Genomic DNA, 27,164 nt, shown 5'->3' with positions numbered 1-27,164 from the left:
GAGATCCTATTCCACCCCATGCCTGTGGGCATCCCCAGCTTATCACCATCTAGGGTTGCCAACCTCCAGGTAGTAGCTGGAGATCTCCCACTATTACAACTGATCTCCAGCTGACAGAGATCAGTTTACCTGGAGAAAATGGCTGCTTTGGCAATTGGACTCTATGGCGCTGAAGTCCTTCCCCTCCCCAAACCCTGCCCTACTCAGGCTCTGCCCCAAAAACCTGGCAACCTTATCACTGTCTATTTTCTCATTTCTCTAGAAGTTGTCATCTTTAAATCTTAAATTTTTAAATAGAAAAACCATCTTTGAAGGACTAACTGCAGACTTGAGCCACACAACCTCAAATGTCGTTAAACCAAACCTTTCCAAAAGGCAGAGCTATCTTTCCGTTCATGAATTCCACTCCCTGACTCATGGAGAAAGCCTCTCTCGGCTGGCCTATATATAGGCCTAGGACAGCCCCGTCTTTTCACACCACCTTTTTAGCGCTGGAGTTTGCGGGGCCGCTGATCTGCCGTCTCGGTGGGTGGAATAAAACTGTCAGGGTTCCCCTTGGGGGCGTCTCAACAACCCAGAAAAAATAGGCTGCTGCTGTGTAAGGTTGCCATCCGGCCTTTGATTAGTGGTGCCTTCAAGGTCTTTATTTACTCGGTTATGCATTGCCTCCCTGACTCCTTTTAACGATGCAACCGCTTTACCTGGGTATTGCTTATTCCACAGACCCAGCGGGTATAAATCACACACATTGGCAAGTTGCCGCTGCACAATCTCATACACGGCAAAGCCGTTTTATGTCCGCAACGATGCTTTGTTCAGCTGGTATCATCACAGCGTTTGGAATCATAGAGTTGGAAGGGACCACCAGGGTCATCTAGTCCAACCCCCTGCACAATGCAGGAAATTCACAACTACCTCCCCACACACACACACCCAGAGACCCCTACTCCATGCCCAGAAGATGGCCAAGATGCCCTCCCTCTCATGAACTACCTAAGGTCATAGAATCAGAATTGCTGACAGATGGCCATCTAACCTCTTCTTAAAAACCTCCAGGGAAGGACAGCTCACCACCTCCCGAGGAAGCCTGTTCCACTAAGGAACCACTCTGTTAGAAAATTCTTCCTAATGTCTAGACGGAAACTCTTGATTTAATTTCAACCCGTTGGTTCTGGTCCGACCTTCTGGGGCAACAGAAAACAACTCGGCACCCTCCTCTATGTGACCGCCCTTCAAGTACTTGAAGATGGTTATCATATAGGTTGCCAGTTCTGGGTTGGGAAATACCTGGAGATTTAGGGGGGGGGTGGAGCCTGGGGAGGGCTGGGGAGGGGAGGGACTTCAGCAGGGTACAATGTTATAAAGTCCATCCTCCAAAGCAGCCATTTCCTCCAGAGGACTCAGGCATAGCTGACACATGGAAGGCCGCTAGAAGGCATCCCCGTTTAAATGATTGGGGCATTAAGTGCCAAAGAGGATACTTTCAAGAATACCGGAGGATTGAGAGGCACAGAATTTGGTCAATTTCACTAAAGCAAAGCCTTTTTGAAAAGGGAAAGATACCGGACTCCCCGCTGGAATTGATCACCATTGTTCTATGTGAGATTTGAATGGATTCTGCCAGAGTTCATCCATCACATATTTATTTCATGGCAAAATTATTCATATGGTATTTTTTGCACCATTTTGTAATTTGTTCCATGCTTTTGAGAACTGAAGAAGAACACTTGGTTTTTATATGCCGACTTTCTCTGCCACTTAAGGAAGAATCAACCCGGCTTACAATCGCCTTCCCTTCCCCTCCCCACAACAGACACCCTGTGAGGTAGGTGGGGCTGAGAGAGCTCAAAGAGAGCTGTGACTGGCCCAAGGTCACCCAGCTGGCTTCATGTGGCGGAGCGGGGAAAAAACCCAGTTCACCAGATTAGCCTCCGCCGCTCACAAAGAGGGGTGGGGAATCAAACCCAGTTCTCCAGATCAGAGTCCACTGCTCCAAACCACCGCTCTTAACCACCACACTACGCTGGCATGCCGCTTGCGGACGCCTCCTCGAGGGCATGCTTCTAGAAACCAGAAGTGGATCCGGCCGTCCTGGATACGACGTCATCACCAGGCACCCAAGACAAGAAGAAACGCACCTATATAAAGAAGGTACCAGGAGACGGGGGGTGGGGGGCAGTTGGGGCGTGGCTGGTGTTAGAAAATCAGCAACCCTCCACCAAAGGTACTTTCAGAGTTCTGCCTTTATATTGGCCTCTTAATGCAGCTTCTCCACACAGTCACCAAGAAATATAAACACAGCAGACAGAAAGGCTCTGTCTTCATCAGAGTCTATTGGAGCAAATTATTTTTAAAATATGGGGGTGGGGAGAGATAGCGCTTGTTGGGGAAAATTCAATTATCCACAAGCAACCATGGGCCGATTTCCCTTTGACGCATCACATCGATTGGAAAGAAAGTCACTCCTGCTCTCCCAGAGACACCGTCCGTGCACAGTGGCTCGTGAGCAGGGGGCACCCATCAAACGCCACCGTATTCATGTTCACAATATCCCGTGAAGAGGGGCTCTGCCCGGATCCCTCGCCTGTGAAAGAGGAAGAACACAGGTGTGGCGTCGGTGGAAGATCGCGCTTACAAGGGGCACAGTTTCCTGAAAGGGGTCTGCCTCCTGAAAGGGGTTAAAGAGGGGAGCAGAACTTCCCCCCGCGGCAAAGTCAAATCCAATATGGATTCCAAAGGGTTAGTCTACTGTACTAGTTGCTGTCTTGTACACGCATAGGAGATGTGAGAAATCAAAGGAATGGACAGCGCCGAGGTTGGGCCGTGACTCAGTGGAAAAACATCTGCTTGGCATGCAGAAGGTCCTAGGTTCAATCCCTGGCATCTCTAGTTAAAAAAAACACCAGGTAGTAGGTAATGTGAAAGGCCTCTGCCTGGGACCCTGGAGAGCAGCTGCCAGTCTGAGCAGACAATACTGACTTTGATGAGCCAAAGGTCTGATTCAGTATAAGGCAGTATGAGGATTCCTCGGCCGGGGAGAGCAGGGTAGAAAGTTGAATAAATAAATAAATAAATTCAGTATAAGGAAGCTTCATGAGTTCTGAAAAGAGGGCTTTCTAAGGGTTAGGGAACAGAAAACTCCCCCAAACTCTCACTCATTAATAGCAGCTATACTTTAGTTGGTGGAGGGAACGCTCATTTCGGCAAACACAAACTAAGGTTTGTGCCAAACTACGGCTAACCGCAAGAGGGTTGTGCTAAGCCCTCCCTCCGCTCACCCCACTGCATTGTCAGTCCAGACATCAGAGCTGAAGCTTCTTTAACTACTGCTCGGCGTCTCCTCTGGATCGAGCCAGAGGTTAGGGAACGTGGTTCAAGATAGGTGGAGATGCAGCATGGTTATCTTGGAAATTTGCCCAACAGCAGCTGACAGGGGGAGAGGCCATGGCTCAGTGGTAGAGCCTCTGCCTGGCACGCAGAAGGCCCCAGGTTCAATCCCCGGCATCTCCAGTTAAAGGGACCTGGCAGGTAGGTGATGTGAAAGACCCCTGCCTGAGACCCTGGAGAGCCACTGCCGGTCTGAGTAGACAATACTGACTTTGATAGACCAAGGGTCTGACTCAGTATAAGGCAGCTTCATGGGGAGAGGCCATGGCTCAGAGGCCCTCGCCTGCGCCTGAGCCAGAAGCCCTGAGTAAAAAACACCAAGAAGGGGTCACCGAAAAGGGTTGTTACCTCAGCAGCATACACCGGAAGTCCACCAGCCTTGAATAAGCATCTTGCCTATTTCGGACGTCCTTGCTGCTCCATAACCGCTCTGCTACAGCGCCGGCTCTGGGCCTTGAGGAGATAAAGGTACAGCTGTGCACTCGTTCCAGGTAAGAGGTGCTGAAAATGTTGGGGCTTTCTGGCTGGGACAGGACACAGGGAAGCATGCTGGCCTGGCAGGAGATTCAGAGGATCTCTAGGGTGGGAAATAAGGCATTGCCCATAACAAATGCAACTTTGTTATGGGGGGGGGAAGGAGGAGGAGGAAGAAGAGGAGGAAGAGGAAGAAAAGGAAGAGGAGGAAGAGGAAGAAGAAGAGGAGGAGGAGGAAGAGGAGAAAGAGAAAGAAGAAGAGGAAGAAGTAAAAAAAAGAAGTTGGTTTTTATATGCCGAATTTCTCTACCACTTAAGGGAGACTCAAACCGGCTTACAATTGCCTTCCCTTTCCCCTCCCCACAACAGACACCCTGTCAGGTAGGCGAGGCTGAGAGAGCGTGACTGGCCCAAGGTCACCCAGCTGGCTTCATGTGGAGCAGCGGGGAATCAAACCCAGTTCTCCAGATCAGAATCCACCGCTCCAATCCACCGCTCTTAACCACTACACCACACTGGCTCTCCCACCACGCTGGCACAAATGGTCACCATACAGGAATCATTTTGTGCAGTCGTATCAAGCAGGCTGGCTCCCCCAAGGTACTTGCTACTTACCAAAGTCTTGGGCTCAAGTTCGTGACATCCACATATTCACCCCACATACAAGCCTCGCCACCAATCACCAGATCTTTCTGCTTCGAACTGCCTATTCGGGGGGGGGGGGAGAAGGGATGCATTCAGATTGCAAGCTGGGGGGGGAGTGGAAATGGCATAGTGGTAGGAGTCCACACTGAGGATGGTGGGATGGAACCACCATGGACTGGCACCCAGCCACTGATGTGCCCTTCCCGCTTTTGAGACCGGCTCAGAATCATAGAGTTGGAAGGATCCATAGAGGCCATCTAGTCCAACCCCTTGCTTAATGCAGGATCAGCCTAGAGCATCCCTGACAAATGTTTGTCCAGCCTCTGCTTAAAGGCTACCAGAGGGGGAGCTTACCACCTCCCTAGGTAGCTGATTCCACAGTTGAACAACTCTTAACTGTAAAAATTTTCTTCCTAATATCCAGCCGGTACCTTTCCTCCTGCAATTTAAACCCATTATTGCGTGTCCTGTCCTCTGCTGCCAACAGGAACAGCTCCCTGCCCTCCTCTAAGTGACAGCCCTTCAAATACTTCAAGACAGCAATCATGTTCCCCCTCAACCTCCTCTTGGATTTTTTACCTCAACCAGGCACCTTGTGAGGTTGGTGGGGCTGAGAGAGTTCTGAGAGAACTGTGACTAGCTCAAGGTCACCCAGCTGGCTTTTTATGTGGAGGAGTGGGGAATCAAACCCATTTCTCCAGATTAGAGTCCGCCACTCTTAACCACTACGCTGGACCGCTTCTGTGCCCTTGTGGGTGAGCTTCCGATTCCCCCACCCTTTCCACCCCCAAAATGTTAGGAGGGGCAGGGCGAGCAGGCGCACAAAGCACACACCTTCGAACGCCAGCGGTTCCACCTCGTAAATTTCTAGCCAGTCCTGCCCATAGGAGATATAGTTGAGATACCATGGGGCAGACAACACGGCCCGGTAGCCGGCTTTGGTGACTCGCGCCGTCTCGTTCGGGTACTGCCCGGAGTTCTGCTTCCACACGTGTATGATGGTGTCTGGCTTCACCTGGGTAAAAACAGAAGGCATCAGAGACGGGAGCCGGTCGGGCTTCTTACCAACATCGGCTTTCAAGATGCAAAAGGCCGCAGGATTATAGAAGCGCCTGTCTGCCGTTTCTTGCAGCTGTCTCCCTAGGGTAAACAGTAGACCCAAGGGGGAATAAAGGTACTGAAAATATCAAATATGCAAAAGCCTACAGTAGTACCTCTTCTCAAAAAGTATAATACAAGTATAATACTGAAGAAGTCATTTCGCAAAACAAGTATATACCCGGGAACTTGTCTTAAATATTGTCTATAAGACTGACAACCCAGATGTGCTTATGTAATCCACTACCAGTGGAATTTATACCCTGAATTTGTTTGGAATATTATTTGTAGAACTGATAACCTGGACGTGTTTATTTGAACACTACCTGTTGAATTTACAACCTGAATTTGCGGTATTTTGAATATTAGCTTGCCACTTGAATGTATTTGAATTATCTATGATCTGAATTGGTTGAATTTTTTTTTTAAGCATGTGTTCATTTAGGAACTTGACCTGGTGAACTGACAACCTGTATTCTGAGTCTCCCTTAATTGGTAGAGAAAGTCGGCATATAAAAACCATCTCTTCTTCTTCTTCTGACTTAAGGCGACCCCATAGGGTTTTCAAGGCAAGAGACATTCAGAGGTGGTTTGCCACTGCCTGCCTCCTAGTGGGCTAAGAGAGTTCTGAGAGAACTGTGACTGGTCCCAGGTCACCCAGCAGGCTTCATGTGGAGGAGTGGGGAATAGAACTCGGATCTCCAGATTAGAGTCCGCCGCTCTTAACCACTACACCACACTGGCTCCTTAGTTATGATATCCTAGATTGCCACCTTCACAGCAATCCAAGAGAAAATCTTATTAAACCTCTAGTCCCGAACTTTTCTCCAACTAACAGGACAGCGCTTCTCAAACTATTAATTGATCGGGATCCAGAGACTACAGAAAACGCGGCAAGATTGCTGGTGAAGGTAGTCAACCAATGGGAACTCAGTCTCAAAAAGAACCACAACATCGAGGAATGAATTACATTTAACTTATAGTTCTATTTTTTAATCACAGTCTACTGTACTTTTATAAAGTGTATTATGCCAATAAAGGTATTTGTACTTGTAGTTAAAAAGCCCCGTGGCGCAGAGTGGTAAGCTGCAGTAATTCAGTCCAAAGCTCTGCTCAGGACCTGAGTTCGATCCCGACGGAAGTCGGTTTCAGGTAGCCGGCTCAAGGTTGATTCAGCCTTCCATCCTTCCGAGGTCGCTAAAATGAGTACCCAGCTTGCTGGGGGTAAAGGGAAGATGACTGGGGAAGGCACTGGCAAACCACCCCGCAAACAAAGTCTGCCTAGTAAATGCTGGGATGTGACGTCACCCCATGGGGCAGGAATGACCCGGTGCTTGCACAGGGGACCTTTACCTTTTTTTACTTGTAGTTATGAGATCCAACAGGATTATTTTAAAAACAACAACACAGTACAACAGATTAATTTTTTTTAAAGGAAGCCTTAGTACACAGAACGATAATGAAATACAGTAGATTGCATTTTACAACCTGCAAGCTGACACGAAAAAAAGAGAGAGAAAAGAGTTGCGATTAAACAGCAGCCAAGATTCTCCTGATGCAAATTCAGCCTCGGAGTGGGGACGTGACACTTAAGTCTGCAAATCTGGGGATGTGGGGAAAACACCCTACCTGCCTATGTGAAAAGGGTCCCTTGGCATTTTCTCAGCTCAGCCTGGCTGCCCTCACACCAAGAGGGGAGCGGCGAAAGGACAGAAAGAACGCACATCTCAGCATGCAAGAATCAATGCCAGGTTTTGGAAAAAGCGGAAGAGAGAGAGCGGCAGCCCTTCGAATCGCCCTAGAGGAATCCTCACCTTCACTGCGTTATCAAACACTTCCTGCCACACCACGTAGCCTTTCCCATATGACGAGACTATATCCAACAGCCTGAAGTGAAGAGAAGAGCGACTGAAAAACAACAACATGCATTTCCCGCACCGCCTGACATCCTGCTCCGGGCACATGCCTCGGCGGTATCCGCGCTCAATGCTTTTAAGCTAGCAAGGAGCATTTCCGGGTGCGGAAATTTCCAGCTCCGTTAAAACTACAAGGTTAGCAGTCCTGGGTCTCCCTTGGATCTGTTTTCCAAAGAGCCCAGTCAAGAGACGGGAAACGAGAGCTTCCCCCTAGATAAATATCCTCCTGCTAGTTAAAGAGAAACGAAGATCACATTTCTTTGGGGATGCCAAAAAAGGCTAAAAAAGAGAGGGGTGGGGGAAACAGACAAGCCTCCTGGCAAAAGTCACGCAATTGTGTATCTCTGGAGCTCCAGTAAAAGAAACGTGGTCTCGAGGAAGGGGATTATTTTTCCACGTCTCAAGGCAGCCCCTGCTCTGTCCAAGCCGGCGGTATTTGCGAGCGAGATCTCTTACCTCTGGATGTAAAAGGATTCCAGCTTAGAATAGTCCTGGCCGAACCCCATCTTCTGCATGAACGCCTGGATCTTGGGATTGGACTTCCTGTGTGCAAAGGACAGATCTCCGATCAGACCCGCACGACAGTCGGATCTTTTCAAAAAGCGTCTGGCTGACTTCGACTAGGACCAGGGCCTTTTCGGCTCTGGCCCCGGCCTGGTGGAACGCTATGCCCAGTGAGATTCGGGCCCTGCGGGACTTGAAGCAGTTCTGCAGGGCCTGCAAAACTGAACTGTTCCCCCAGGCATATGGTTGAGGACAGCTACGGTTTCATCTGGCTGGCCTCCCCCTTCCTCCACCTCTGTTAAGGCTTCCCACTATTGTTTTACTGTTATTGTTATTATTGTCAGTAGAGTTTTTGTTGTTGCGGTAATTAAAGGCGCCTGTGTTTTATTATGTGTATAATTGTATTGTAAAGCCAGCGTGGTGTAGTGGTTAAGAGCAATGGTTTGGAGCGGTGGACTCTAATCTGGAGAACCAGGTTTGATTCCCCACTTCTTAACACGAGCGGTGGAGGCTAATCTGGTGAACCCGGTTGCTTTCCCCGCTCCTACATACAAAGCCAGCTGGGTGACCTTGGGCTAGTCAGGCAGAGGTCTTTCACATCACCTACTTGCTTAGTTCCTTTAACTGGAGATGTCGAGGATTGAGCCTGGGACCTTCTGCATGCCAAGCAGATGCTCTATCACTGAGCCACAGCCCCTCCCCAAAATTCTGCCCACTCCTACCATGACTCGGATTCGAACCGAGGTTGCTTCGGCCACAATGCAGAGTACTAACCACTATATGATCATGGCGAGCTATGGGGCCTTGTCCTGACCCAGCTCCTTGTTCTAAGAAGGACCGTATTGTCTACTCTGACTGGCAGCAGCTCTCCAGGGTCTCAGCCTGAGGTCTTTACCAACACCCTACTATCTAATCCTTCCAACTGAAGAGGCCAAGGATTGAACCTGGGACCTTCTGCATGCGAAGCAGAGGCTCTACCACTCAGCCATAGCCCCTCCCTTTAATGAACACATACGAAGCTGCTGTATACTAAGTCAGACCACTGGTCTATGAAGGTCGCTATTGTCTACTCTGACTGGCAGCAGCTCTCCAGGGTCCCAGGCAGAGATTTTTCATCTCACCTCTTAACCTAACTTTTAAAAACTGGAACTGCCAGGGATTGAACCTGGGACCTTCTGCATGCCAAGCAAACACTACACCTCTGAGCCACAGCCCAACTTCCTTATCTTCCCGCACATCCATCCATCTCCCTCCTCCCAACCAGTCCTAAGGGATCAAAACCAACCAGCAAGTGAAGTCAACCTCATCTCCGCCCAGGTGAATGTAGAAGTCTGGGAACACGGCACTAACTTCTGCAAAGAACTCCGACATGAACTGGTAGGTGGTGTTGAGGATGGGATTGACCGGCCCGTACGATCCAGAGGGCTTCGAGCCTGCGTAGCAGGGAGTCAACAACCCGGGGACACCTGAAGAAAGCATAAAGGTAGCACAGAGATTAGAGGTACAAATCCCGCTCATGGAGCAACGAGTAAAACTGCAGGCCCAGACAGCCAGAGGTGCTTGGCTTCTGCCGTTCAAAACACTGCAGAGCGGTGTGCCACTGCCCAGTATCCTGAGGACACAAGAAGCCGCCTTATACTGAATCATACCAGTGGTTCATCAAGGTCAGTACTGGCTACTCAGACTGGCAGCGGGTCTCAAGCTGAGGTCTTTCCCATCACTTACTTACCTGATACTTTTAGCAGGAAATGCCGGGGATTTGAACCTGGGACCTTCTGCATGCCAAGCAGATGTTCTACCACCCAGCCAGGGTCTCGATCAAGGTCTTTCCCATCCCTTATTACCAGGTTGTTTTAGCTGGTGATGCCAGGATTTGAACCTGGGACCTTCTGCATGCAAAGCAGATGCTTGACCACTGAGCCAGGGTTTTCAGTCAAGGTCTTTCCCATTCTTTACTACCTGATCCTTTTAGCAGGAAATGCAGGGGATTAAACCTGGGACCTTCTGCATGCCAAGCAGACGCTCTACAGCTGAGCCACAGCCCCTCCCCTAAGTATCCAACTGCACCACAACTCTGATTAATCCAGCAGCCATAAAGTCTGGCACAAGAAACAGCGGAGAACACCTTCCTCCGGTCGTCAGAGTCACGCCTTACCTGGCCCCCAGGAGAGGGTGTGGCCGGGAGTGTCGAACTCTGGAATCACCCTGATCCCGCGCAGCCGGGCGTACTCAATCACCATCTTGACATCGCTGGCAGTGTACACGTGGGTGAAAGGGTTGTAGGCCCCCTGGCAAGGAAGGAAGGCAGGTAAGGAAGTCACAGGTTCCTATAATGGTATACAGTAGCAATAATGCTACCAAGCTAACATGCTTGGGCTGAACAGCTTCAGGGAAGCTTCAGAAAACACAATGGCCATTTATGCTTGGTAATTAGCAGCGAGTTCTCAGCCTTCCATCCTTCCGAGGTCGGTGAAATGAGTACCCAGCTTGCTGGGGGTAAAGGGAAGATGACTGGGGAAGGCACTGGCAAACCACCCTGCAAACAAAGTCTGCCTTGGAAACGTCGGAATGTGACATCACCCCATGGGTCAGGAATAACCCAGTGCTTGCACAGGGGACCTTTACCTTTTAACCAGGCTGAAGTGCCCCACATAATTTTTTTTTTAGTTCTTCACGCTGAACCGTCATTCCAAAAGTCACTACTGTATACCATTATAGGAACCTGTGACTTCCTTCCCTTAGTGGCTCAGAAGAAGAAGAGTTGGTTTTTATATGCCGACTTTCTCTACCATTTAAGGGAGACTCAAACCGGCTTACGATCACCTTCCCTTCCCCTCCCCACAGCAGACACCCTGTGAGGTAGGTGGGGCTGAGAGAGCTCTAAGAGAGCTGTGACTAGCCCAGGGTCACCCAGCTGGCTTCGTGTGTAGGAGTGGGGAAACAAATCTAGTCCACCAGATTAGCCTCCGCCGCTCATGTGGAGGAGCGGGGAATCAAACCCGGTTCTCCGGATCAGAGTCCCCCGCTCCAAACAACCGCTCTTAACCACTACACCATCCTGGCTTACCTTACAGAAGGATGCGTGGCTTACCTTCTGGCTGAGATCTGGGAACACTGCACTTTGGTAAGGGAAGGACGGATCGTCCACAATGTGCCAGTGAAACACGTTGAGTTTGGTGTAGGCCATGGCATCCTGGGGAACCAGAGAACAGACGGAAAAGGTCACTCACAATCCCCGCCCCCAACCTGAAGTTAAAAAAAAAAAAAAACACCTTACCAATGATAACAAGCTGCTTCCCAATCGTTTCAGAGTACCCATTTCAGTCTGCAGTAGAACAGCTAGATTGGACTGTATTGTCTACTCTGACTGGCAGCAGCTCTCCAGGGTCTCAGCCTGAGGTCTTTACCAACACCCTACTATCTGATCCTTCCAACTGAAGAGGCCAGGGATTTAACCTGGGACCTTTTGAATGCGAAGCAGAGGCTCTACCACTCAGCCATAGCCCCTCCCTTTAATGAACACATACAAAGCTGCTGTATACTAAGTCAGACCACTGGTCCATCAAGGTCAGTATTGTCTAATCTGACTGGCAGCAGCTTTCCGGGGTCTCAGGTCAAAGTCTTTCCCACCCCATTCTACCTGGTCTTTTTCGGGGGCGATGCTGGGGATTGATCCTGGGACCCTGTGCATGCAATCTGGGCCTAGAAGCTAACTAGAAACCAGCAAAGCTCATTCAACATTGGATTAATTATGCTGCTAACAACCCTGGAGGCCATGAAGACAGCAACACACCAATCACTCTGTAGAGGCCCAGAAACCACAATGGTGCCGTGGCTCAGTGGTGGAGCATCTACCCCGCATGCAGAAGGTCCCAGGTTCAATCCCCAGCATCTCCAGTTAAGGATCGGGCAGTAGGTGATGTGAAAGACCTCAGCCTGAGACCCTGGAGAGTGGCTGCCGGTCAGAGAACAATACTGATCTTAACAAGCCAATTGTCGGACTCAGGATAACACAGCTTCACGCGTATAAGCCGGTGAGGCACTCACAGTTCTGCAGAGGCCAGGATGCTGGTGATGCAGCAACTGTTTTGGGGAGGAGCCCAGCAACCCAAGATCCCCAAGGCAAGAAGAAGAAGAAAAATTGGATTTTATATGCCGACTTCCTCTACCACTTAAGGGAGACTCAAACTGGCTTACAATCACCTTCCCCTCCCCACAACAGACCCCCTGTGAGGTAGGTGGGGCTGAGAGAGCTCTACCAGAGCTGTGACTTGCCCAAGGTCACCCAGCTGGCTTCATGTGTAGGAGTGGGGAAACCAATCCGGTTCACCAGATTAGCCTCCGCCACTCATGTGGAGGAGTGGGGGAATCAAACCTGGTCCTCCAGATCAGAGTCCGCCGCTCCAAACCACCGCTCATAACCACTACACCACGCTGCCTCTTTCCCAAGAGAGGCTCGCCTACCAGCGTCTGCAGAATGGCTTTCAAAGGCAGGTAGTGACGAGACGTGTCAAGCAGCAGGCCCCGGTGAGGAAAGCGGGGGAAGTCGACCACGTCGGTTTTGTTCACGTAGAACTGCACAGAAGAGGAGGAGGAGAAGCTCCATCAGAAGAGGACACGACACCCCCGCCCCCATACAATTCACACTTTACACATAAACTCACCGTCCCGTCATCGTCCCTCCAGGCAAGCTGGCTGAAGGTCTCCAACCCTGTAGAAGAAAAAGGCCAAATGCAATTCATGTAGCGCATGACACGCGCCCCTCCACGCTTGCTCAAACACCTCCAAGAGCAGAGACAGAGAGAATCGGCATGGGTCACAGGGGAAACCTCACCTCGGAGAGCTCCCCAGACGGTCCGTGCTGTCAGAAGCATCAGCTCCTCCGACACAGTCAGCCGGTCTGAAACAGCATCATGCGAAAGAGTCACATTCGGACTTAACTTACGGCACTTTCCCGCTTGCCAACTAACGCACTTTCAATCCACGCGCAATGCACTTTGCCTGCTGTGCGAAACAGCAAAATCAACTTGCAAACGATCACGGAAGTGCATCGGAAGTGGACTGAAAGTTGTAATAGCAGGAGATCTCCAGCTAGTACCTGGAAGTTAGTAAGCCAAAACCGAGACCTCTGTGTATAAATGTAGTTACTCCAACTCTAACACAGATCAACCATACAAAGTATAGCTAAACAACAGTCTGTATTAGACAACATTGACAAACACATACAAAAAGTCCTATTTCTTAAGCATAAAGATACAAAGTCACAATATCCCAAGGTTTCCAAAATTCACTATCCTAAAGACAAAGTCCAACAGATATCAATTCTAGGTTTTTTCCTTCTTCCAGGTGTGGATTCCAGGTAAGCGTTACTCAGTCCCAAAGCAGGGAAACAAAAGCCGCTCTCCAGGGTCTCAGGCAGGGGTCTTTCACATCACCTGCTTGCCTAGATCCTTTAACTGGAGATGCCGGAGATCGAACCGGGGGCCTTCTGCATGCCAAGCAGAGGCTCCACCACTGAGCCACGGCCCCTCCACCTTGCGTCGGGTGATCGATGCAAGTTCAGGACTTGCTTGGGACGTCCCCTCCCCCCAGTCTATAGAGATGTCACTCGTGAGAATGCACGGCTGCTCCAGGAATATCTGTTACTGTACAGCGCCGGCAGGGGATACAAGCGGCCGTCTCTTACAATTCTCGGGGGAGTCCAGCGAAGGGAAGCCGTCGCACCCAGGCCTGGTGACGTTGACGTACAGCACGGTGCATAAAGAATCCTCAGAGTGGTCTTTCCCTGCAAGACATAACCGGAAGTGAGGAAGAGACAAGAGCGCGGATCACAGATTGCCTTGCAGTAAGCAAAAAACTCTTCCGCCAGCAATGTGGGCACAGCACGCCCATGCCAAGACATTCCTACACTGCTCGACATTTCCTAGGGCAGCGGTTCCCAACCTTTCCGGCACGGTGTTCCACAAGTCCAAATTTTCTTGGTACGGTGACCCACCCAGGACTGGCCCAAGGTTTTTTGGAGATCCAGGTTCAAATCCCCCTTTGTCATGGACGCTTGCTGGGTTACTGTGGGTCAGTCACTCTCAGTCTTACCTACCTCACAGGGTTGCTGTGAGATTAAAATGGAAGAGGGGAGAATGACACTGTAAGCCACTTTGGGGAGAAAAGTGGGGTATAAATGTTTAAATACGTAAGTAAAATGTGAATAAAGCCCCGTGGCGCAGAGTGGTAAGCTGCAGTACTGCAGCCCAAGCTCTGCTCATGACCTGAGTTCGATCCCGACGGAAGTTGGTTTCAGGTAGCCGGCTCAAGGTTGACTCAGCCTTCCATCCTTCCGAGGTCGGTAAAACGAGGACCCAGCTTGCTGGGGGTAAAGGGAAGACGACTGGGAAAGACAACGGCAAACTACCCCATAAACAAAAGTCTGCCTAGTAAACATCGGTATGTGACGTCACCCCATGGGTCAGGAATGACCCGGTGTTTGTATAGGGGACTACCTTTACCAATGCCACAAATATTTCACGCACTCACTGTTAGATAATTCGGAAGATATGAAAGATGCAACAGAAGGCAGTCCTAGTCCGCTAGTAAAATTATAATTACGCTTAACTTGTATATATGTTAATTCATGCACCCTTCAAAGAATTCAAAGCAGTACACATAGTTCTTCCTACAGCTCTTCAGTACTGTACTTAAAAGTTTCCTTAGGGTTGCCAGATGCAAATGATGCAGGGTTTAGCAACACAATAAGGTTCTAAATAATATAAAACCTAATAAAAATGAGACTCAGAGAAATGCAAGATGCATATGGCTGAAAAATATTTATGCAAGAGGGCTTGGAAGTTAAGCAGCAGACAAGCAAAGTTGTCTGTCTGAATGAAGCAAGAGGGAAGGGCTCTGACTCTGCGGAAGAAGCTCTGCTTTGCGTGCAGAAGGTCCCAGGTTCGATCCCCGGCATCGCCAGTTAAAAGGACCAGGCGACAGGTGATGTGAAAGACCTCCGCATGAGACGCTGGAGAGAAGCTGCCAGTCTAAGCAGACAATGCTGACCTTGATGGACTGATGTTCTGACTCAGAATAAGGCAGCTTCATGTGTTCATGAGGATCATGTATCTTATACATGTTTTTATCCTGAACTTCCTGCAAGAGGTTCAGGGGCCGTGTACAAGGTTCACCGCTCCCTGATTTATTCCCCTAACAACCTTGTGAGGCAGGTTAGGCTGAAAGATTAGCTGCCCCCAAGGTCACCCAGCGAGTTTCTTGGCTGTGCAGGGATTTGAACCCAGTTCTCCCAGACTCTGCTCCAATAAACATTATTCCATGCTGACTCCTCAAAGCATATATAAACGGCTGCTATTAACAGCTTCCTGTTAGTCGCAAAATTTGCAATGAGTTGTTTCCAAGATAACTCTTCTGCATTCCAGCATGACTGGAAAGCTGGATTTCTGAAACAAAAGTCTAGAAAAGCAGCCAAGGACGCAGCGTCGATATCCGTGTACTGGCAGCAGATGTAGAGTAAACTGCCATTAATTTTGCAAAATAACCCAAGGGTAGTTTCGAAATATGGGTTTTATATATTACTGATGAAATATAGTGACACTTATCTATATTCTTTGCACAACACACTGTAGCGCATGAACACACGAAGCTGCCTTCTACTGAATCAGACCGCTGGTCCATCAAAGCCAGTATTGTCTACTCAGACCGGCAGCGGCTCTCCAGGGTCTCGGGCGGAGGTCGTTCACATCACCTCCTTGCCTAGTCCCTTTAACTGGAGAGGCCGGGGGGGGGGGGGATTGAACCCCAAGACCTTCTGCATGCCGAGCAGAGGCTGTGCCGCTGAGCCACGGCCCCACCCCATTTATGCTTACTTCAAAAAAGTTATATTGGGTGTGCTGAGTCTAAGCTATGAACTCCCACCGCTGATATGTTTTCAAACAAGGTAAATGGTTTCCTGTAGGGCAGCAAAAAATTAGTCTGTCATTAATATACCCCAAGGGAGGGGAGATCTGAGTTCAGATTCCCACTGGTCTATGAAACTCGCTAGGTGACTTTGGACCTGTTATTCTCTCGCAGCTTAACCTGCCTCATGGGGTTGTTGTTGAGTCAGCGTGGTGTAGTGGTTAAGAGTGGTGGTTCGGAGAGGTGGACTCTGATCTGGAGGACCGGGTTTGACTCCCCCTCTCCTCCACATGAGCGGCGGAAGCTAATCTGGTGAACCGGGTTGCTTTTTTCCATCACACCTCCAGCATGCGAGTACCTCTTTCTTTGCTGCTGTGGAGGCAGCGTGGTGTAGTGGTTAAGAGCGGTGGTTTGGAGCGGTGGAGTCTAATCTGGAGAAGCGGGTTTGATTCCCCCACTCCTCCACATGAGTGACGGAGGCTAATCTGTCAAACTGGATTTGTTTCCCCACTCCTCCGCATGAAGCCAACTGGGTGACCTTGGGCTACTCACAGCTCTCTCAGCCCACCTACCTCACAGGGTGTCTGTTGTGGGGAGGGGAAGGTGATCGTAAGCAAGTTTGATTCTTCCTTAAGTGGGAGAGAAAGCTGGCAGATAAAAACCAACTCTTCTTCTTCTTGTGAAGGAAAAATAGGGAAGGGAGAACCACACACGCTGCCCTGAGTGAACCCTGGACACACTCCATGGAGGCAGAATGAGGAAGTTGCCTGCTTGCTTCTCTATAGAACTAACCAGGAAGTTCAACAGGCGCTACCAAATGGGTTTTGCAGCTGTCTCCCAGGAACTGGTTTGCAAACTAAGGGAGACACCCTGACTTTTTAAAAACAACCTGTGCATGTTGATTTTTTAGCAATCAGCCCCACCGAATACAAAGGCCGGCTTACTCCTAAGTAAGCGTGCATGCACAATCGCATTCTTGCAAGTGGGAAAAGACGGCTTTCCAGAGCAGGGTGCAAAACACTGCAGCACTTTCTTCTTCCCAGTAGGGTTGCCAGTTACAGGCTGGGAAATGCCTGGAGATTTGAGGGGTGGAGCCTCAGGAGGGAGGGGTCTGGGGAAGGGAGGGGCTTCAATGGGGTAGAATGCCATAGAGTCCCCCTTCCAAAGCAGCCATTTTCTCCTGGGGAACAGATTTCTGTAGTCTGGAGATCTCCATTAGGGTTGCCAACCTCCAGGTGGTGGCTGGAGATCTCCCGCTATTACAACTGATCTCCAGGCGACAGAGATCAGTTCCCCTGGAGAAAATGGCCACTTTGGCAATTGAACTCTATGGCACTTAAGTTCCCCCCCTCACCAAACCTCGCCCTCAGGCTCCACTCCCAAAATCTCATAGTATTTCCCAACCCAGAGCTGGCATTCCTAATCTCCATCCACCACCTGGAGGTTGGCCACCCTACCCTCCCAGCTCAGCAACGTCCAGGGTTTCATTCTGCCTTAGAATGCAAGAAGGGGAGAAGGAGCCTCTGGGCATGGACAGAGTGCATTTGCATGCCGAAGTGCAACCAATCAGGCTTCGTTCTGCCTTAGAATGCAAGAGGGAAAGAAAACCTCTGAACATGGACAGAGTGCATTTGCAGCCCAAAGTGTTTACTTTTGGGCAATACAATTTAAAAAAGATGAAGACAAGCTGGAATGTGTCCAGAGGAGGGCAACAAAGATGGTGAGGGGTCTGGAGACCAAGTCCTATGAGGAAAGGTTGAAGGAGCTGGGTAGGTTTAGCCTGAAGAGGAGAAGGCTGAGGGGTGATATGATAACAGCCTTCAAGTACTTGAAGGGCTGCCATATAGAGAAGGGTGCCGAGTTGTTTTCTGTTGCCCCAAAAGGTCGGACCAGAACCAACAGGTTGAAATTAAATCAGAAAAGTTTCCGTCCAGACATTAGGAAGAATTTTCTAACAGTCAGAGCAGTTCCTCAGTGGAACGGGCTTCCTCGGGAGGTGGTGAGCTCTCCTTCCCTGGAGGTTTTTAAGCAGAAGCTAGATGGCCATCTGTCAGCAATGCTGATTCTTTGACCTTAGGCAGATGATGAGAGGAAGGGCACCTTGGCCATCTTCTGGGCATGGTGTGGGGGGCAGGTTGGTGTGAATTTCCTGCACTGTGCAAGGGGTTGGACTAGATGACCCCGGTGGTCCCTTCCAATTCTGTGATTCCACAAGCGCAACCAATCAGGCTTTGTTCTGCCTCAGAATGCAAGAAGGGGGAGAGAGCGAGAGCGCCTCTGGGCATGGGCAGAGTGCATCTGCATCCCGAAGTGCAACCCAATCAGGCATCGCTCTGGGCATGGGCAGAGCGCATCTGCATCCCGAAGCGCAACCCAATCAGGCATCGCTCTGAGCATGGGCAGAGCGCATCTGCATCCCGAAGGGCAACCCAATCACAGTGGGTAGCCGTGTTAGTCTGTCTGCAGTAAAGAGCAAGAGTCCAGTAGCACCTTAAAGACTAACAAAAATATTTTCTGGCAGGGTATGAGCTTTCGTGAGCCACTGTATCTGAAGAAGTGAGCTGTGGCTCACAAAAGCTCATACCCTGCCAGAAAATATTTTTGTTAGTCTTTAAGGTGCTACTGGACTCTTGCTCTTTTCTACTACTGCAACCCAATCAGGCATCGCTCTGGGCATGGGCAGAGTGCATCTGCATTTCGAAGTGCAACCCAATCAGGCAACGCTCTGGGCATGGGCAGAGTGCATCTGCATTTCGAAGTGCAACCCAATCAGGCAACGCTCTGGGCATGGGCAGCGTGCATCTGCATCCTGAAGCGCAACCCAATCAGGCACCGCTCTGGGCATGGGCAGAGCGCATTGGCACAACCCCCCCCCCCAAACCGACCCGCGGCTCTCTGACCTGCACCCCTGCGGCCGGCGGGGAAGAGCAGCCCCCAGTAGCGCCGGAACGCCTGGTCCAGCACCGCGCAGCCGGGCGCGGCCGCCGAGCGGTCGGCGTAGGCGAAGCGGAAGCGCGCGGCGCTCAAGCGGCAGCCGCCGCCTCCCGGCCTCGCGTACTGGGGCTGCGGCCACAGCGCGGCCGCGGAGCCAGCGGAGAGCGCGAGCAGGAGGCAGGCGGCGGGCAGGCGGGCCATGCTTGCTTGCTTGCTTGCTGCTGCTGCTGCTGCTGCTACAGCGCGGCTTCCCCGGGCTTGCAGGCGCGGCCAGCCCCTGGGTCACGTGACGGGCGCGTGACAATGTGGGCGAGCGCGTCACGAGGGAATCCCCGCCCCGCCCCCCGAGGCGCGTTAAGAGGGGCTGCCGGGCTTTGTTGAACTTTATAACTTTGTATAATTATAATTGATACTCTTTTGTTGGTTCTTGTAGGTTATCCGGGCTGTGTGACCGTGGCCTTGGTATTTTCTTTCCTGACGTTTCGCCAGCAGCTGTGGCAGAGGAGGAACACTGAAGGACAGTGACTCTCCTTTTGTATACTCTGTTGTATTTTCTACTCTTTTGAATTTTATGTTTTTTTGCTATTCTTTTATTTGTTTGTTTTGTTTGATATTATAAAAAATTTTTAAAAAAATTTACACTAAAAAGAATCAGACCCTCGGTCCATCCAGGCCAGCGTTGTCTGCCCAGACCGGCAGCCACTCTCCAGGGTCTCAGGCAGAGAAAGATCCTTCACATCGCCTACTTGCCCAGTCCCTTTAACTGGAGATGCCGGGGATTGAACCTGGGACCTTCTGTAGGCCAAGCAGAGGCTCTTCCACTGGGCCACAGCCCTACTCCATGGTTCTCCAGTCTCAGGCGGAGGTCTTTTACATCACCTACTTGCCTATACCCTTTAACTGGAGATGCCGGGGATTGAACCTGGGACCTTCCGCATGCCAAGTAGAGGCTCTTCTACTGAGCCACAGTCCATGGCTCTCCAGGGTATCAGGCAGTGGTCTTTCACATCGCCTACTTGCCTAGTCCCTTTAACTGGAGGTGCCAGGGATTGACCCTGGGACCTTCCGCATGCCAAGCAGAGGCTCTACTACTGAGCCATGGCCTATCCCCATGAAGCTGCCTTATACTGAATCGGACCATCAAAGTCAGTATTGTCTACTCAGACCAGCAGCGGCTCTCCAGGGTCTCAGGCAGAGAACGATCCTTTCACATCACCTTTTTGCCTAGTCCCTTTAACTGGAGATGCCGGGGATTGAACCTGGGACCCTTCTGCATGTCAAGCAGATGCTCTACCGTTGAGCCATGGCCCCTCCCCTGAAATCCAGTATGTAAAGTAAGACAACAGATGTAATTTTATTTAATCACATGAAGCTGCCTTCTACTGAATCAGACCCTTGCTCCACCCAAGTAAGTATTGTCTACTCAGACCGGCAGTGGCTCTTCAGGGTCTCAGGCGGAGGTCTTTCACATCACCTACCTGCATCTCTAACTGGAGATGCTGGGGATTGAACCTGGGCCCTTCTGCATGCCAAGCAAAGGCTCTACCACTGAGCCACGGCCCCTCCCATCTTATTCAATGGGGCTTGCTCCCAGGAAAATGTTCTTTGGATTGCACTCCCAAAGAGGTTTATTAACGGCTTAAACCCCATGCAGAATTAATCCAGTTTAAGCCTATTGAAAGGAACGGGCTTAGACTTCAGTAACGCTCTTTGGGGGGGGGGTCGGTTGTGCAAATGCACTCTGTCCATGCTCAGTAACTCTTTCATGGACTTGGGCCTGCTTACTCAGGTCGCCTGCATGGAACTGCAGCCTCATTTGACAGACAGATACATATATGACACATGATCTATGAGACATGGGTTTGTAGACAGACTGACAGATAGAATAGGGCAGACTCTGTAAATTAAAGGAAAGAAAATGCCAAAATATCCTGACTTGGACTGAATACACTGGTGGAGGCATAGAATTATGAGGGTCTAGGAGAACCAGAAAAAGTGTTGTTTAAAAAAAGAGAGATAGAAATGTGGAAATGGGTCTGTTCAAACCCCTAAGAACTTTTAGTATCCTCTAGGAGTCTAGGCCCTTTAGGGGAAGAATTGGTTTGGGGGAGGGAGATTCCCAGGAATTAATCCCCTCCTAATGATTCCATTAGGAAGAAAAGCTCTGCTCACGACCTGAGTTCGATCCCGACGGAAGTCGGTTTCAGGTAGCCGGCTCAAGGTAGCCTTCCATCCTTCCGAGGTCGGTCAAATGAGTCCCCAGCTTGCTGGGGGTAAAGGGAAGACGACTGGGGAAGGCACTGGCAAACCACCCCGTAAACAAAGTCTGCCTCGTAAACGTCGGGATGTGACGTCACCCCATGGGTCAGGAATGACCCGGTGCTTGCACAGGGGACCTTTACCTTTTTTTTTTTAATGATTCCATGTGGGATTCCTGTTTTTCTGATATCTGATAATAAAAGGGGAGGTCTCATGCAGTAGCAGCAGAACCAAGTAGTCAGCTTTAACAATCCTATTTTTAGAAGTTAATCACTGCTAGGGCACGTGGTGCCTTCCCTCACATGTCACAAAAACAAACACCATTTCCCCCTTGCTCTGTTTACTTTCTCTGTGCTTCTCGCTCTGCATTTCTACAGCGGATGGTTTGTCTTTCAATTCAAAAGCAGCCGCCATTTTGCAGCGTTTATTTTAGCAGCAATCCCATGAACGCTGAACAATTGTGAGAATTATGCCCTGTGCAGTATCACAAGTTGTTTTCAAATATCTAAATGGAAGTTACCCTATACTAGATCATAATAATAGTCAGCTTATCGATCCTTAGATACGTAGTACGTTCAGGGTTCAAATTGCTCAGTCAGTAACGTCTACTCAGACCGGCAGCGGCTCTCTAGCGTCTCAGGCGGAGGCCTTTCACATCACTCCCTTGCCTGGTCCCTTTAACTGGAGATGGTGGGGGTTGAACCTGGGACTTTCTGCATGCCAAGCAGATGCTCTACCACTGAGCCATGGCCCCTCCCATATCATCATATTATTATCTAATAATTCACAGGTTGGAGAGACAAAAACCGCAGGTGTCTGTGCCAGTTCCATTTTTTTAAAAAAGCAGCCATGCCTCCTTTAAAAAGTTTAATAAATGTGATGCTGGAGGAGAGTTTTACGGATTCTGCGGGGCATCAAAAAGACTACCTGGAGGTTGGCAACCCTACCTAGGGGCCGCCTTTCAAAGCAGCCGTTTTCTCCAGGGGAACTTTGTATGTAGTCTGGAGATCAGCTGCAATTCTGGGAGATCTGCAGACCCCACTTGGAGGTCGGCTGGGAACCCCAGCCTAACTAAGACTTCCCGGAACCGCAAACCAATCCTTTATATCTAATTCTTCCCTGCTTTTTAAAACCCATTTCTCTTCTTCCCAGTCAATATCTATATCTATATCTAAATTCAGCTGTAATCCTCTTCTCATATGGGCTTCTGTTGGATTAATCCATCCCGAAGTCCTTTTTTCTAAAATCCTTCTATATTTTTTTCCAAATTTGTAATAACCCTGCTCTAATTACATGAATATTAAAATCCCTATTTACCTTTTTCTTCTCATACCACAAATATGCATGCCAGCCAAAACGGAGATTATAACCTTCTAATTCTAACATTTTGGGATTCTCTAGCATAATCCAGGTCTTTCACCAAGCAAAACAAGATGCCTCATAATACATTTTTAAATCTGGCAACCCTGATCCTCCTGTTTCTCTTAACTGAATCAAATTATTATATGCTACTCTTATGTTTTGCTTTACCCCTAAAACCTTGTTAGCAATATGAGTATGCTGTGTTTTTAAAGGAGAAAGCATGAACTGGGATGAAAAAGAGAGAGTTGGACAACAGTCAAGACATGTAGTGAATTGAGGGGGGGGATCTAGATTTGAAAGGGGGGAAACCAGGTCTTTGCCACAACTCACGATGATAACAATGCTGAGGGAGGGAAGCCAGGACGCGCAGGCGCACTGGGACGCCTTCCAGAAGATGGCCGCAGCGGGCTCGTCCCTTTTTTTGGCGTGCGTGTGAGATCGAAGGCGGCCGGCCACACTCAAGATGGCCGCCGTCGCCTCTGTTTCCCTCCATGGAAGCGGGAGGCGCGGCTGTTTCGGGTCCACACTCAAGATGGCCGCCGGCGCCTCTGTCCCTTCCGAGGGAAGCAGGAGGCGTGGCTTGGGAGGAAGTTGGTTGGAAGCCACGCTCAAGATGAGCGCCTCGTAGCGCCCGCTCCGATGCTTTTACAGTATATGTTTTAATATGTGTTTGAACCTATCTTTTGTCTTGTTGTGACCCGCTCTGGGAATGAGGGCGGGATAGAAACGCAATAAATAAGTAAATAAATAAATATGGAAGCAAGTGGGTAGGCGTGACTTCCGCGTCCCTTTCGGGCCACACTCAAGATGGACGCCTCGTAGCGCCCCCTTCTATTATTTCACAGTGTGTTTTAACAGAGGTTTGAGCCTACGTTTTATGTCGTTGTGACCCGCTCCGAGCCCGGCTTGCCGGGAAATGAGGGCGGGATAGAAATGTAATAAACTAATAAATAAATATGAAAGCAAGGGGGGAGTAGGCGTGACTTCCGCTTCCCTTAGGCCACACTCAAGATGGACGCCTGTTGGCGCCCTCTTCTATTATCTTACAATATGTTCTAACGCATGTTTCATGCGTTGTGGTTCATCTCGTTGTGACCCGTTCTGGGAAGCAGGGGGCGGGCTGGAAACGCAATAAATAAATAAATAAAACGTGAAAGCAAGGGGGAAGGGTAGGCGCGACTTCCGCGTCCCTTTCAGGCTACACTCAAGAGGGACGCCTCTTGGCACCCTCTTCTATTATTTCACAATATGTTCTAACATATGTTTGAACCGATGTTTTATCTCGTTGTGGCCCGCTCTGGGAAGGAGGGCGGGATAGAAACGCAATAAACAAATAAGTAAATAATTAAAATGTGAAAGCAAGGGGGAAAGTAGGCGTGACTTCGGCGTCCCTTTCAGGCCACACTCAAGATGGACGCCTCGCAGCACCCTCTTCTATTATTTCAGTCTGTTCTAACGCATGTTTGAACCTATGTTTTATCTCGTTGTGACCCGCTCTGGGAAGCGGGGTGGGGGGAGATGGAAACGCAATAAATAAATAAATAAATAAAATGTGAAAACAAGGGGGGAGGGTAGGCGCGACTTCCGCGTCCCTTTCAGACCACACTCAAGATGGACGCCTCGCAGCACCCTCTTCTATTATTTCACAATCTGTTCTAACGCATGTTTGAACCTATGTTTTATCTCGTTGTGACCCGCTCTGGGAAGCGGGGGGGGGATGGAAACGCAATAAATAAATAAATAAATAAATAAATAAAATGTGAAAGCAAGGGGGGGAGGGTAGGCGCGACTTCCGCGTCCCTTTCAGGCCACACTCAAGAGGGACGCCCGTCGCTTCTCGGCGAGGAGCTAGGACAATTAAAAAAAAGAGGGGCCGGCGCAGGGCGCGCGGCGACGTCACCGCGGCGACGTCACGCGACGCAAAGGGGTCGCGCCGCCCGCCCGCCCGCCGCGCGTGCGCCGTGGCGACGGAGCGGGCCGGACGCGTCCCTTTGTTGGCTCAGCGGCGCCTGTGAGGAGAAGCGGCGGGCGGGCGGGCGCGCGTGTGGTGGCGGCGGCGGGTCGGTGCCCTGAGGGGTGCGGCAGGCAGGCAGGCAGGCAGGCCGGCAGGCGAGGCAGGCGGCCCGGCCGGACGAGGAGCCGCCTTCGAGTCCCCGGCCCCGCTGCTCGGAGGGAGGGGGGCCCCGCCAGCCCGCCCGCCCGCCCCCGGGTCCCCTCCGCCTCAGCAGCCGCCGCCTCAGCAGCCGCCGCCGCCGCCGCCATGGACTCGGACGAGGGCTACAACTACGAGTTCGACGAGGACGAGGAGTGCAGCGAGGACAGCGGCGCTGAGGAGGACGAGGACGAGCCCGACGACGAGGACGAGCCCGACCTGGACCTGGGCGAGGTGGAGCTGGTCGAGCCCGGCCTGGGAGGGGAGCGGGACGGCCTCCTGGGCGGAGAGACCGGCGGCGGCGGCGGCGGAGGAGGAGGCCTGGGGCCCGGAGGAGGAGGCCTGGGCGGCAGCGGCCTAGGCGGGCCTGGGCCCGGCGGCGGCGGCGGCCTGGGCCACGACCAGGAGGAGGACTACCGCTACGAGGTCCTCACCGCCGAGCAGATCCTGCAGCACATGGTGGAGTGCATCCGGGAGGTCAACGAGGTCATCCAGGTGCGCGCCCCCCTCCCCCCCGGGGGGGAGGTGGGGGGGGACAGAGAGAAAGCAGGCCAGGCCCGAGGAGGGAATGCGGACCAGGCCCGGCCACGCCTCCCCGGTCCATCCTCTTTTCACCCCTTGTGCCTTTCTCCCCACCCGCAGGAGGGAGGCTCGGTTCATTTCACTCTCCCCCCCACAATATCTTCACTCTTCCCCCCCATCTTCATTGAGTTTCTTGACTTTATTTTTCTCCATGTATATCCCCCCCTTTCTCTTTATTCGTTCCTTTCTACCTCTAGTGGCCTCTTTTCATATTTCACAGTGGGTCGCCGGGTTAGTCAGTCTGCAGTAGGAGAAAAGGGCAAGAGTCCAGTCGCACCTTAAAGACTAACAAAAATGTTTCCTGGCAGGGTGTGAGCTTTCGTGAGCCACAGCTCCCTTCTTCAGATACAGCTCGAATGTGAATCCATCTGTCTTTAATTCACAGTGGGTCGCCGTGTTAGTCTGTCTGCAGTAGGAGAAAAGGGCAAGAGTCCAGGAGCACCTTAAAGACTAACAAAAATGTTTTCTGGCAGGGTGTGAGCTTTGAAGAAGCTCTGAAGAAGTGAGCTGTGGCTCACGAAAGCTCATACCCTACCAGAAAATATTTTTGTTAGTCTTTAAGGTATTACTGGACTCTTGCCCTTTTCTACTGCTTCAGATCTGAAGAAGTGAGCGGTGGCTCACAAAAACTCATACCCTACCAGAAAATATTTTTGTTAGTCTTTAAGGTGCTACTGGACTCTTGCCCTTTTCTACTGCTTCAGATCTGAAGCTGTGGCTCACGAAAGCTTATACCCTACCGGGAAATATTTTTGTTAGTTTTTAAGGTGCTACTGGACTCTTGCCCTTTTCTACTCTTTTCATTTATTTGCTTTCTCTGTGTATGTTCCCCCCCTTCCCACCTTTATTTTTCCCTTACTGCCTCTAGTGTTCTCTTTCTTTTCATATGTTTCCTTTACATTTCTTTCTCTTTATTCGTTCCTTTCTACCTCTAGTGGCCTCTTTTCATATGTTTGCTTTCTCTATGTATGTTTCCCTTATTACCTCCAGTGTCTTCCTTCTTTTAATATGCTTCCTTTATTTTTCTTTATGTATGTTCCCCCTTCCCCCCTTTATGTTTCCCTTATTACCTCTAGTGTCTTCTCCCCCCATATGTTTTCTTTCTCTATGTATGTTCCCCCTCTCCCCCCCTTTATTTTTCCCTTATTACCTCTAGTGTTCTCTTTTCATAAGTTTCTTTTTCTTTCTCTGTGTATGTTTCCCTTCCTCCCCTTTATTTTTCTTCCCTACCTCTAGTGTCCTCCCTTTCTTTTAACATGTTTTTATGTCTTCTTTTTCTGTGAATTTTTCTTGTAATCTCCCTCTGTTTGTTGTTTATTTTTGTGTTTTCTCGCCTCACTCTTTCTTTACTTCTCTATTAGTCTTTCTCATTCCTTTTTTAGTTTTATTTTTTGTCCTCTATATGCTTTTGTTTCTAACTTTTTTCTTTATTTCTCTATTAATCTTTCCCTCTTTATTTTTCTTTTCCTGTACTTCTATGTTTTTGACTCAAACTATTTTCTATTAATCTGTTTCCTTTCCCTCTTTTTTTGTCCTCTAGATATTTTTGTCTCTCTTCTTTCTTTATTATTCTATTAATCTTTCTCTTTCCCTCTTTATTTTTCTGTTGCTGTTCTCTATAACTTTTTGTTTTTCTCATTCTTTGTTTCTCTAATCTTTCTCTTTCCATCTTCATTTTTTCTTCCTATTCTCTTTATCAATTTTCCCACTTCCCTCTGTTTTTATCGCAAAAATGCAAAGATATTACAATACAAAGGCACTAAACTAGAAGATCCCAGATTGAGAGGCTTAAAAAGAAAATCCTCTGCAACTTTGATCCAATTTAACATTTCCTTTTTAACAGTTTCTGTCTGAAAACTTTGGTTCAGTTATTCAACTAAAAGAGTCCACTGCCAAATAGGTTTTGCACTCTGTCATCTTTGAAAAGGTTTGTTTCATTGCAGAAATTT

General features: G+C 49.8%; 3 protein-coding genes across 3 annotated transcripts in view; 2 read left to right on the top strand and 1 right to left on the bottom strand.

The window, feature by feature from the left end:
* Positions 1–2,520: 2,520 nt before the first annotated feature.
* On the bottom strand, positions 2,521–21,533 carry HEXA (hexosaminidase subunit alpha). Its single transcript, XM_056866059.1, has 15 exons — positions 21,439–21,533; positions 18,827–19,137; positions 13,711–13,809; positions 12,859–12,924; positions 12,689–12,735; positions 12,489–12,599; positions 11,116–11,217; positions 10,180–10,312; positions 9,310–9,490; positions 7,977–8,063; positions 7,419–7,491; positions 5,341–5,521; positions 4,477–4,567; positions 3,736–3,840; positions 2,521–2,584 (listed from the first exon to the last, which is right to left on the bottom strand). The coding sequence occupies exons 1-15, from the start codon at positions 21,531–21,533 to the stop codon at positions 2,521–2,523; spliced, it is 1,746 nt and encodes a 581-aa protein (XP_056722037.1).
* Positions 21,534–23,492: 1,959 nt separating this feature from the next.
* The window catches only part of NEO1 (neogenin 1), a 330,696-nt gene continuing 327,024 nt past the window's right edge, over positions 23,493–27,164 (top strand). The window contains exons 1-2 of the mRNA XM_056866058.1: positions 23,493–23,502; positions 24,289–24,435. Of these exons, the coding sequence (XP_056722036.1) occupies positions 23,493–23,502; positions 24,289–24,435 (157 nt within the window). The remainder of the gene's footprint in view (positions 23,503–24,288; positions 24,436–27,164) is intronic.
* The window catches only part of ARIH1 (ariadne RBR E3 ubiquitin protein ligase 1), a 39,287-nt gene continuing 36,826 nt past the window's right edge, over positions 24,704–27,164 (top strand). The window contains exon 1 of the mRNA XM_056865926.1: positions 24,704–25,128. Coding sequence (XP_056721904.1) covers positions 24,742–25,128 — 387 coding nt within the window. The 5' untranslated portion in view covers positions 24,704–24,741. The remainder of the gene's footprint in view (positions 25,129–27,164) is intronic.

This window comes from Euleptes europaea, chromosome 20, assembly GCF_029931775.1.
Source record: "Euleptes europaea isolate rEulEur1 chromosome 20, rEulEur1.hap1, whole genome shotgun sequence".
Lineage (NCBI taxonomy): Eukaryota > Metazoa > Chordata > Lepidosauria > Squamata > Sphaerodactylidae > Euleptes > Euleptes europaea.
Note: the sequence above shows the minus strand (reverse complement) of the source record. Positions and strands in the feature narration are given on the sequence as shown.